Source organism: Eublepharis macularius, chromosome 2 (genome assembly GCF_028583425.1).
Source record: "Eublepharis macularius isolate TG4126 chromosome 2, MPM_Emac_v1.0, whole genome shotgun sequence".
Lineage (NCBI taxonomy): Eukaryota > Metazoa > Chordata > Lepidosauria > Squamata > Eublepharidae > Eublepharis > Eublepharis macularius.
In genome coordinates, this window is record NC_072791.1 from 63,141,006 (window position 1) to 63,153,558 (window position 12,553).

The 12,553-nt window shown below is 40.8% G+C and overlaps 1 protein-coding gene across 2 annotated transcripts in view; it reads right to left on the bottom strand.

Annotated features, from left to right (window-relative positions):
• Positions 1-398: 398 nt before the first annotated feature.
• The window catches only part of KATNBL1 (katanin regulatory subunit B1 like 1), a 31,056-nt gene continuing 18,901 nt past the window's right edge, over positions 399-12,553 (bottom strand). For both annotated transcript variants that reach the window (XM_054972086.1, XM_054972087.1), the window contains exons 5-10: positions 11,428-11,546; positions 10,817-10,867; positions 10,641-10,730; positions 5,118-5,207; positions 3,330-3,423; positions 399-1,851 (exon numbers count right to left, since the gene is read on the bottom strand). In XM_054972086.1, the coding sequence (XP_054828061.1) occupies positions 1,819-1,851; positions 3,330-3,423; positions 5,118-5,207; positions 10,641-10,730; positions 10,817-10,867; positions 11,428-11,546 (477 nt within the window). In that variant the 3' untranslated portion in view covers positions 399-1,818. The remainder of the gene's footprint in view (positions 1,852-3,329; positions 3,424-5,117; positions 5,208-10,640; positions 10,731-10,816; positions 10,868-11,427; positions 11,547-12,553) is intronic.

Consider the following 12,553-nt stretch of genomic DNA (forward strand, 5'->3'; position numbering starts at 1 on the left):
CATTCATACTTCAAAGAACAAAGTCCTCCTTAATATATGCCTGAATGCCTTTAGCCTCAAACAGTTCCAATTGCTGTATTACTGAGGAAACATTCTTGAGCACAACATACTGTATCTTTGTAGGTAAAAATCAAAGATAATGTTGAGGGCTGCATTGAATACAAGTTTTCATCATCAAATAAAGTTGTGTTGCCTGAAACCTGAGGATATGTAATCTATCAAAGTCTGCATGCATGGGGGACAATTTTTACAGGAAACTGGTATAGATACAATAACAAATCCACACATGTACTTTTACTCCCATTTTTGAAATGTCAGAAAATTTTTTCAGTGAGGGCTTTTTTCCCGACAGGCTTCTGTATAACATGCTGCAGTTGCATACACAGAGGCAGCTGAAGTATAAGTCTCAAGCCATCTTTAATAAAAATTAACCCAACAATGAATTTAGTTGCACTGTAAAAATACATCAGTTTTAGTGCTCACCTGCACGTCATATAATTTTATTTGGACAAGCATATTTACTAGTTACATAAAACAGGTGTCATCAAGCCCATCAAAACTTTTTAATCTAGCTGGTCAGCAGCAGCAGACTGGAACTAAATTACAAGTCAGTAGGACAAAATACAGCTATAAACATTTGTGTTTAAGTACTGCATTGCTTTTCTGCTTAAGAGTAATCGTTAAGAAAAATAGCCATTGGGCAAGTACACCTGCAAAATCTCCAGCACCACTTGTTGAGGAGGTAGCATATGCATTTTTGAATCTGAAAAGCACAGGCTTACCTTGGCTGTAAACATTTCTGGAGCAGGAGATAAAATATCTGGAGTACAGCAGCTGAGGTGCCTGGTAAGGTGGGGGGCCCAGGTAAAATTATTTTAACATAATTTTTAAAACGAACATAGTAATAAAATTGAGAATGCATGTAATGTGAAGTGATAGAGTAGAGCGCTAGAAAATTTAAGTATTTTAAAAAAACGCTAGGAGTACAGATTCACACCATTCTGTTGATATTTCCAAGTGGGTTTTCCTCTGTGCCTATATTTTTAGAATGTCAGACAGTGGAAATATCCATCTAAATATTTAAGAATATAAACTGTTTCAAAATGATTTATACACAGTATATAAACACCACCTTGATGAACTTTTAATAAAGAGCTTTCATCTCTCTATGCTATATCTTAATATATTGGCTATTTGCAATGCTTAGTAGTTAAGGCCTCTTGCTATATATAGTCTCTCAGGAGTGCAACAAAAATAGTCTTTAATGTCTTGATTAATATAGCAGACATTTCAGAGTTTTAATACAGCAGATCAATGTTTTAAACGTTAACATATGTTCAATATATACATATATACAAACATTTTACAGTTCATACACAAAAAAGTTTAAAAATATTTATGGCGACTGGTCTCTTGTGGTTCCTAGTAACTGGTTCTGTAATCCCATCTTCATGATTAAGTGTTGTTGTTTTATACAATGATGTAGAAGAAACACAGTAGTAGTTTCATTACTTCACCAACTGAATAAATCCCCAGATGCAGCAAGGCATTACATACAGTTTTCATAGTGCACTTTCACCTCACTGAAGTAAAAGTTGCTCCTATTAGAAATTTTTCCACTTCAATGTGAAGCAGATGGATTTTAGTGGTTATATTAAACAGTACTGAAAGTCTAGTCTCTTCTGTCAAGACAGTTCGTAAATGATGTCGCTTTCGAAGCAGTATGCTGTCCAGAGCTATCTGAAGGGCTTTTTTAGCCAACACAGTTACATGCACACACACACATATATATACACACTCTTATGTCCTCCAAGAATGTCAGTGCAGCTGTAATAAATAAGTATCCACATCCTGGAAAGTAGAAGGGGAAAGATTTACATTAATTCAAAGGTATTCATGGCAGGCTAGGGTTTAGATTCCAAGGGTAGGCTATCCTTATCCTTTGTACCACCAAAGACTTTTGCCAAGTGGTGTTTGCCTCCGGACATGAAGCATATTTTAGAATTGTTTAGAATCATTTAGTTAATTTACAGGAATGTCTAATCTTGCTCAGATAACATTTCCTTCTAAAAACCTACATTGATGACAGATACTGTCCCTGCCCTAACACTGATGTCTTGGGAAGTGGCGGCAGCGGCGGCAATTAGACCTAAGCATTCTCATGGAGGCAAGTGTTGCTTGACTGGCAGAACTGCCTCATATGACTTACAAGCCTCTTTACAGTGGACTGTTGAGTTACTATAAAATTTTAAGTAGTTTTCCTGCATACACCCTGCTCTTCCTTCTTCTAGTAATAGATGCTCTTGCAAGAAAGAGAGAGAACTGCACATATTGTAGGAAATCTCCCCGTCTCCTGCATATGCCCTCCTGTATTGCTTTTGCTAGAATAGCACCATGGTCAGAGCTATCAACAAAATGGAGAAAGATGACTCCTTGTTCTTGTGTGCCCTTCCTCCGCCAATCCCCAAAAGTAACAGAAAGCAGAAGAGACAGCAGAGGCACTCATTTGTGTGTGTGGACCAAGACAGGATTTTCCCCTCTTCTCCCATGCCTGCCTCTCCATGAGTTGGTGCAGCATACTCACTAAAGTAAGCCATGAGTCAGGAAAACGCAAATTAAAATCTTGCTTCTGCCATGAGCTCACTCGGAGATCTTAAATAAGCCTCTCTCTGGTTCAGTCTCCTATTCTTATAGCGACTATATAACTGACCTATTTCCCAGGATTGTTTTAAAGTTAAGATAAGCCATTCAGAATCACTCTGAATATTGCTACTCTTTCCCCGTTGCTAATAATCCAGAGAACAAGAGATAAGTTTCACCTCTCTCATTTTAATTTTTCCTGTTACTAAGAACACATTTTTCCAAAAGGGGATCCAAGCATACAAAGGCAACAATATTGAGAAGAAGGGAGGGAGTAGCACTGCATCCTGGGCCAACATCACAGGAAAGTCACAGGAAAGAAAGTACAAAACAGACTGATGATTAGGCAAAGAACCAAGAGGCAAAAAAATGACCTAAAGCAAAAATGAACCAATGCACACAAAAACAAACTATGTGTATGTAGGTATTTTGAATGGGTCACTAGGAGAGGTGACAACAGGTAAGTCTGATAAGGTGATAAAAAGGAGAGCTAACACATCATCTGCTGCTCCATCTCCAGATCAAAAATTAGGGCAATATGTTAACATTACCTGATATCGAATAAGTCTATTTGGGTTTCCACCTGATTCATTCACTGAATATATTTTAAAGAAATAAAGTAACTTGCTATCACATCTGTATAACGCATAAAATTATTTTGGTTAACAAATATCACTTAAATATGTTACCTTTGCTATGTTACCCGTATATCCTGGAACCAAAGTAAGATGATTTTCTTGTTTCCATAATCCACTTAATTGTTCTTTTAAAATCTGAATATTTCTAGGCAGGAAAGGAAGTAAGACACAGAATGATACAGACGTCAGAGATGTACTATGGTAACTCTCTCAGGACAGGTTTTCAGCTGTCAACGTATCTTGATAGTAGGTAATGGATGCCTTAATACTAGATTATATACATTTTCAGAACAAATATATTACTCACACAATACTGTAATTTGAACACCACGTTGAATACTTTACAGTACCATTCTTTTTCAGCTCATATATATTGTTTTATCTTTCCCAGTTTAAAAAAAGATTAAAGATTCTAAACTTCTCAATGAAATTTTAAGAAAGTTGGACAAGGCAGTTTAATGTTTATCTGTACAAACTCTGTGAATGTGACCCTTAAACTGGTGGGGTGGCATATTTGGATTTCTGGTAAATAGTAAGTTTGTATTTAGTAAAAGTTCACAAGTCTGAGGCAGAAGTTTAGTTCCAAAGGTGCCCTTTCCTTACTTCTGATGCTGCCAACACTTCCATGTACATAAAGGCTCTTGCAAACATAGAAATGCTAGCAATGGAAGAAAACCTCTGAAGAGGCTGGGGAGAAACAGGAGGGGAACAATGTCACAGGTCTAACGATTTTATGTTAAACAGAAACATATTTTGGTAACATGGTCATTTTTTGATTGCAGGTGTGCATTTGGATATATCAGAGCCTAAAATATATCTGAAATTAGCCATTTTGGCTTGGTTTGGATATATATATTTGAAACACTTCCAGAATGCTAGGAGTAATGTAAACACTTCTAAGATTCCAGAAGATAACTTTTTAGTATGTATGGAATTTCAGGAATTATTTTGGATTTCAGGGAAGAAATAAGATGGGCAGGTCTCTCCTCGCTCCCATAACATTTAACTCCCCCCCCTTTTTTAAAAAGGAGACCTTTTGGCACCACACATTGAACATTACCTACCCGAAAAAAGGGAAGGCAGGCATGACTTACTGGACCAGAATTCATTAGCCCACTGGTGGCTCTCAAGGGACGCACTGCAGCCACCTGCTGGCTCTTCATTCCATCAGTAAGAGTCAATGGAATCCACCTGGGCCCTGACAGCCAGAAAACAGCTTGCGGGGGCGGGGGTTCCCCCACTGGGCCTGTGCACAGTGTCCTGGCTCTGATCCTGGCTGGCTAGGCTTTGGAAGCTTCTGAAGTGCCTGGCTGTTGGGGCCTGGGCAGGCTCCACTGACTCCTGCTAACTGAATGATGGAGCAAGTGGTCAGCTGCAATACAGCGCCAGAAAGCTGCCATTGGGCCAGTGAAGGCCAGACTCCTAAGTCATGCCTTCCTTTCCTTCTTTATGTTTTTAAAACATTAAAAGGCTATTGTGAGGCGGGCGCAGAGGGGGATTTTCCTTTTAATTTCAGGATAGCTTTTCAGAGCATGCATTTTGGATGTGGGAATTCTGGAATACAAAAAAATGACTAAATTGGGACACCCACCCCCAAAAGTTCTGGTATTCTGAAAAGCACACCACATAATATCAGAACCCCAAATAAATGTTTGCAGTGCACACCTCTAATTTTGACTACATTTATTCTTCCAAGCAATAATAAACTTATGAAAGCAATACAATACATTCATGCTCAACATCTGTAATTCCAACCTCCCACTTGAGAGTCAAGGTAAGTTAAAAGTATTACATTAAAATTAACACATTGTAGCAATAAGTTTAAGAGATGCAACTTACCCATCTTCTATCTTTTCTGTATGAGCAGAGAGTTCTGACCACCATCTTTTAATCACAGCCTGCAGCCAATTTAAGCCAACTATCACATATCTGGAACAGAACATTTTAGTGTTGTAACAAAATATCCACTGCTCCCAAGCAACTGGGCACTTTCTACTATTTACTTCATTCTCCCCAATTGGAACTCAAAGCAGTTTACATTGCTCTACTCTCTTCTATTTTATCTTCACAACAACTCTGCAAAGTAGGTTAGGCTAAGAGTGTGTAACTGGCCCAAAGTCACCCAGCAGGCTTTCTTTCGTCGAATGAGGATTCAAACCCGGGTCTCCTAGATACTACTCTTACACTCTAACCTTGACAATTCCAGGTGGCAGGTCACTTTTATGATCTGAAACTTGCTCATAGCACCTAAAGCACCAGTGGACCTCAACCTGTGGACTCTATTAGAGTTTAAAAAGAGGCGCAGGAAAAGGAGTCAGCCCTTAAAAGAAATGCTGTGCAAAACGTCTAGCACAAAACTGAATTCTTGTTAGGATACAAGTTCTGCTGCAAACAGAGCTCAGTCACAAGCGCTCCTTAGCCTTTGTTTTGAACTTCTGCTGTCTTCTGCTACAACCAGGAGAAAGCTGAAGGCAATCATGGGGCTGTGCCTGGTGCACAAAGGTGGGAGGGAGGACAGAAAAACCAGGCTGGGGAGAGGAAGCAACAAGTCTTTCAGTCTTCAAGCCAACCGTTGGGGCACTGTAATCATTTAGAGTACAAATAGTGTAAACTGTGAGTAGTTTTATATTCAGGCTTTGTGTACTAATTATATGTGCAGGATTATGTATGATCTAGGTTTATTGAATCATTGAAGTGCAATCCACTCACACATGCACTCACACACCCAGGACTCCATGCTTGAGTTGAAAAGAAAAATAATTGTCAATTTTTCTTCCTTTATTCTCAGTCTAGTTACATAGCAGTCTACTGGTAGCAGCTGGCCTGTCTTACATCTCCTAAAACAAAAAAGTCTTGAGTATGCAAAAGCTTATGCTGCAATACATGCCTTTTAGGCACCACAGGGTTCTTGTTTTTGTTTACACATACTTAATGTGGCTATTCCACTGGGTCCTATTAGTTTAGGCCCAATTTACAGTTCCAATCCAATCCTAGCCATTTAATCGTGTCCGATCCTTGGCTACTCTGTAGATCGTATCCCTCCAGGCCTTTCTGTCTCTGACTGCTTCTTTCAATTCCTTCATGTTCAGTCCAGTGTCTTTCATGATGGTATCCAGCCAGCGGGTTTTTGATCTTCCTCTCTTCCTCATTCCACTCCCCATTCCTAGCATCATTGATGTTTCTAGTGAGTTGGCCCGCATTACATGCCCGAAATAGCTGAGCTTCTGCTTTGTAATCTTCCCCTGCAGAGACATGTCAGGTTTTATGCGTTCCAAGACAGCTTGGTTTGTTACTTTTGCTGTCCAAGGGATCCTCAGGAGTCGTCTCCAACACCACAGTTCGAATGAGTCAATTTTTCTCCTGTCCATTTTTGTTAAGGTCCATGTTTCACATCCGTAGGTTGTTATAGGAAACACAATGGCTGTGACCAGTCGGCGCTTGGTGCTTATTGTGACATCTTTGCATTTCCAGATCGAATCCATGCTGACCGTTGCTGAGCGTCCAAATGTGATTTGCCGCTTTACTTCAGGTGTCCAGTCACCCGTGTTATTGATTTGTGAACCTAGGAAGACAAAGTTGTCAACCACGTCGATTTCATCATTGTTTATCTTGATATGGACTCGTTTGTTAGTGTTGGTCATGATCTTTGTTTTTTTGATGTTCAGCTGAAACCCCATTACTTGTTGTCTTTAGTTTCATGATCAGAGTCTTCAGATCTTTAGCCTTCTCTGCTAGCAGTGTAATGTCATCTGCATATCGCAGGTTGCTGATTGTTCTGCCACCGACCTTTACCCCAATGTTCATCTCATCCAGGTTGAGCTTCCTCATGATTACTTCTGCATATAAGTTGAAGAGGAATGGGGAGAGAACACAGCCTTGTCTGGTGCCTTTTCTGATCTTAAACCAATCTGTATCTCCATATCTAGTTCGTACTGTCGCTTCTTGGTCAGTGTACAGTGATCTGATCAGTCTGATTATATGGGCTGGTACTCCAATCTGCTTCAATGCAAGCCAGAGCTTGCTATGGTCGACACAATCGAAGGCTTTGGCATAGTCAATAAAGCAAATATAGAGGTCTTTGTGATATTCTTTTGATTTCTCCATAATCCACCTGAGGTTGGCGATATGATCCCTGGTTCCTCTGCCTCTGCGAAAGCCGGCTTGGACATCAGGGAGTTCATTTACAGCCAATTTACAGTTGGCTGAGTCAAATGGTAGATATTTTATTACATAGAGCAGTCAATGTCCTTGACGCCTTACAGAGCACAACAAGGCAAGTCTCTGCCCTAAGGAGCCCACAATCTAAAACCTGAGACAAGGAAGGTGACAAAGAAATGATAGCCTTAGTTTTGGTCAATAAATGACTGGGGGAGCACAGCCCTGTTTTGACCTTTAAGAAAGGACTCATTGGAGCCAGGCCCAGCTGCTTGCTAATGTTCAATAGCAGCCATTCCATGAAAGACAGTGTGGGGTAGTGGTTAGCATTTTCAGACTAGAAGCTGGGATATCAAGTTTGAATCACCAGCAAAGAAGGCTGCCAGGAGAGGGAAGAAAGGGAAGGTGAACAAAGGGAGGCAGATAAAGATAGGTTGGCTGGTGGGTGGGAAGGAGAGAAGGAAACAGGAAAAGGGGACAGGCTATGAGGGCTTTCGGGGAAGGGAAAATGAGATACCCTTTGAAAGTCTTTGTGGGTCTCCCACTTGTTATTATATCTAATAGTAAACATGGCCCCATTTGTGGATAATTAAATTTGTAAACCAGAGCCATGTAGACAGAAAGAAGCAAGATTTTTTAGCAAATGTGGGGGTCCTCCCAGGTTTGCAGAAAAATGTAAAGTTAAAAAATTGAGGGGGGGGGCAAACACTCCCCCACCCCAATGGGCAAGAGTTGGTTGCACAAGCACAGATAATGTGTCTTCACTGGCCAGCCAAAAGAACTGGATGAGGCAGCGCTGCGTGTAAGCAGAAGCCACTGCCTCTGCCCCCCTCCACAACTGAGCAGTCAGAAAGACAGGGAAGGGAGATGGACAGGAGATCAGTGCAGCAGGGTAGCAGGTGAACAGGAGGCAGAGTGTTGGGGAGGCAGATGGCCAAGAGGCCAGAACAGAGAGGGGGTGACAGGCTGAGCAGCATGGAAATAGGCAGACCAATGGGAAGAAGGAAAAGCAGGAAGTCAGTAGTGAGAAGGGGACAAAAAAGGAGACTGTGGGTGTGCAATATTCCTAGCTGGGGAGGGGCGGGGGGAGTGGGAGACCAGGCCAAATAGTTTAAAACAAGCAGGGTTGTGGCAATCCCTGCTTGTTTTAAACTATTTAGAAGTAGGCACAGATGCTAATTTCACAGAAATCTATTGTAAGTTTCTTATAAAGAAAAATAAATAATTTGCTCCTTGATCATCAAAGTCTACCCTTGTGCTGCAAATACTGTAGGGGACTCCATAGTTGAAGAGAAACCTGTACAAACAATGTAACTGTGCTACAAAGGGATCCTCCAATTACACTTGCTATCATATCATGAGTGTTTTTCACAGGATGACAGGCTTATGTTGTTTCCCTGTCACTGCTACTGTTGATGATGCAGTGGATCAGTACTGGGATTTCACACTGCATATTTTCCCAGTTTCCCTGCTCTAGGCCTGTAATAGTGGCCACTGGCCATCCCCTTCTCTTGGCCACTAGGGCTTTTTCATTTTTTTCCTCCAAACAATCAGCTACTGAATATCTTATTGTTATAACCATCTGCATATCAAGTTCTTTGAAATCACAACTTTCATTTTTAAAAATGCATTGCAGAGATATGTTTTTCCTCTTATATCTGCAACTAAATGGATTAGAGACTTTTAAAAAAGCAACAGCTGGGATTTCAGAAGTCCTAATACATGCATTGATAAACAGTATAAACGCTGTAATGATTTCCAATTTCCTATTTTAAAAAGCTCCCTGGTGGCAGGTGGGAAATAGCTACCATGCAGATGGGGCAGGGAAAATCCAAACGTTACTATCCACAGAACAGCCATCAAGATAAGGCTGAGGGCCTTGGGAATGTTTAGTTTGGAGAAGAGAAAGTTGAGGGGGGACATGATTGCTCTCTTTAAATATTTGAAAGGCTGTCATTTGGAAGAGGGCAAGGAGCTGTTCCAGTTGGCAGCAGAGGGTAGGACCCGAAGCAATGGGCTTAAATTACATGCACAAAGGTACCGGCTGGATATTAGGAAAAACTTTTTCACGGTCAGAGTAGTTCAAAAGTGGAATCAGCTGCCTAAGGAGGTGGTGAGCTCCCCACTGGCAGTTTTCAAGAAGAGGCTGGATGAATACTTGTCAGAGATGCTTTAGGCTGATCCTGCACTGGGCAGGGGGTTGGACTAGATGGTCTGTATGGCCCCTTCCAACTCTATGATTCTAAGGTAGCTATGAGAGCCAATTTGGTGTAGTGGATAAGAGTGCTGGGACTCTAATCTGGAGAGCCGGGTCTGATTCCTCACTCCTCCACTTGAAGCCAGCTGGGTGACCTTGGGTCAGTCACAGCTTCTAGGAGCTTTCTCAGCCCCACCCACCTCACAGGGTGTTTTGTTGTGAGGATAATAATGGCATACTTTGTAAACTGCTCTGAGTGGACTTTAAGTTGTCCTGAAGGGCGGTATATAAATCAAATGTTGTTTTTATAATTTCAAAACAAAATTTCACAACAAAACAGCTTTGAGACAGACTGGAGAAAAGACAGGGAAAACTCTGGAGGTGTACAGAACAGCACTGAACTCAGGGCAAATAAGTGGTGTGGAAACAGTCATGGACCTATTCTCTTTGGAGGTAAAGTGGAAGGGTTTACACTTTAGATCTGATAATCACATTTGTTGGTAGGAAGAAATTTTCTTCCAGAACATTCAGTACAGAATTCCAGGGTTTTATTTCTCTGTGCTTTTTTAAAAAATGGAATCTGGATTAAACGCCATTTAGCCTGGTTAAATTATATTTTGTGTGGGAGGGGGCATGTCTAAAATTAACACCTATTTAAAGCATATTACAAGTAGAAAGATCAAGATGGGTAGCTGTGTTTGTAGCAGCAGAAAAGAGCGACAGTCCAGTAGCACCCATAAGACTAACAAAATTTGTGACAGGGTATGAGCTTTCAGCTATTACTGGACTCTTGCTCTTTTCTACTGCTACAAGTAAAAAGTTAGCAGTTAAAGTGATGATGATGTATCTGTGTGTTATTGTTCATAAACAAGGAAGCCAGACTAAATTTTTTCTGGGCCCCATCTAGCCATTCAATTCTATGAATGGTTTGAGATTAATAAACTGCCGAAGATAACCAATGTTGTTAGTATCCAAATGTCCACAACAAAGGATAATGTTTTTCAACTTACTCTTCAAATTTACTTTTAAGCAGTAATTTTACTAATGGCAGAAGATCTACACAGCAGCCAACAGAAATATATGGTTTTTCTTCCTGTAAACTGAAATAAGAAAGTGTTACTATGCAAGAACTTGTCATTTTTAAACTGCAAATACCATTCAATTTCTCCCTCAGATTTTTACCTACCTGCTGGTAAGCACAGGAAGACAGTCTACCACTACACCAAGATCTTGTATCCTGAAAACATTAGTTAAAATAAATAATAATCATTAGATGATGATGATAATAATTAGATGGTATAGAAATACCATCTGTATTTCAAGAGCAGGAACCAATACTTCTCAAGTTAAGGCAAGTATAGCAGCCTGTTAAAGACACAAACACACATAAAACTGTTAAGGCATGACCCAGTCCAATGCAGGCATAGTACCCACTGAGAATTCCCATAGGCTCAATAAAGCCTTGTTTTCCCCTACCAAGTGGCATGTGTAAAAGGCAGCAGTAGAGACCATTACAGGAAATGGGAGTTCTGTGCAAGACAGCCTTCATTTCTCAGACTTCATAAAAAGCAGGAGGGTGGCTCTGTGAAGCAGTACTCAAGTCCAATAGCCCTTTAAAGACCGACAAGATTTCCAGGGTATAAGAGTTTGAGAGTCAAGCTCCCTTCATCAGATATGTGGCTCCCCACCTGAAAACTATCTTCACGCATCAGCTCTATGAAGTTTAGGGAATCCTTCTCATCTAGGTACTGCCCAATAACAAGACTGGATCATGCTCTTAATCTTTTCCATATTTACCTTACTAAATAGGCTACAAGCTCACTTATACTTCTCCTCCTCCAGAAGGTTAGAGCTACATTCAGTCGCAGATTTCTGCTGAAGAGGACTTGTGCCATCGTGTCATGGTCTTCAGAAACCTAAATGCACAGAAAAGATTTAACTGTTACAAACTAACCCAACCCTGTTTAGGCTCATTAGTGCTGATAAATAAGCCAAAGTAGGGCTCCTTCTCAATCATATGCTAAAAGAATTTAAAAAATGGTAAAAAGCAGGAGAGGAATAAGTTATACTGTGGTAACTCTTACTGTGAAAGTTAGACCAGAACAACTGTTTATTTTCTTTTGAGTAGCTGCAGAAACCTTGGTGAAAACTCTATTTTGCCTTACTAGTGTGCTCTCTCTTTTTTGCTGTAGTTAAATAAAGACCTTTCTTGGTTAAGATAAAGTTATATCAGTTCTCACTCACATGCCTGCTGCCTGGTGATCTACCAGAACCTTTGTGTAAGGTCAGAGGCTAACCAGCTCTCCGCAAAGGCTGGTAAAGTAAAAGCCTCATTCCCAGCTAGGGTGGTGGCACTTTACTGGTGACCAAAGGACCAGAGGGAGGGAGGGAGGGAGGAAGCCCCCACCTCCCCGATCCATAACATGTAAAAAATTCTACCTTGAGTCTCAGTGAGCGGGCGGACTATAAATGATGTAAATAAATAAATAGAAATTCTGGAGAGCTCTAACCATTATTAACAGTAATAATTTCCATAGTATGTGTTCTAGATCTAATTCCGCCACTCAATCCCAAACTTAACTCTGTAAACAATACTTAGGAGTGATGGCCCAACTCCACTCAACTCACTTCCTCCTTTCGACAAAGAGAGCAATCATGACACACCACTATATTTCGCCACTGAAGAACAGGGTAGCCTAAATATTCTTTTGTCGTTCTAAACACTGCAAACAGTGGCAGTGTATTAATGCTCCTCTCCTGTGGCAGAAGCATGATGGAATACAGTGCGTTCTGGGTCTGAACTCTGATTTCCCCATCCGTTGGTAGGTTCAGTAACAGTTGGTACTGTCACTGCTTTGGATGCTCTGCAGAAACAAGCACCTCCCAGCTTCCCTCCCCGCTGTCATGTCTGCCCCATATATGC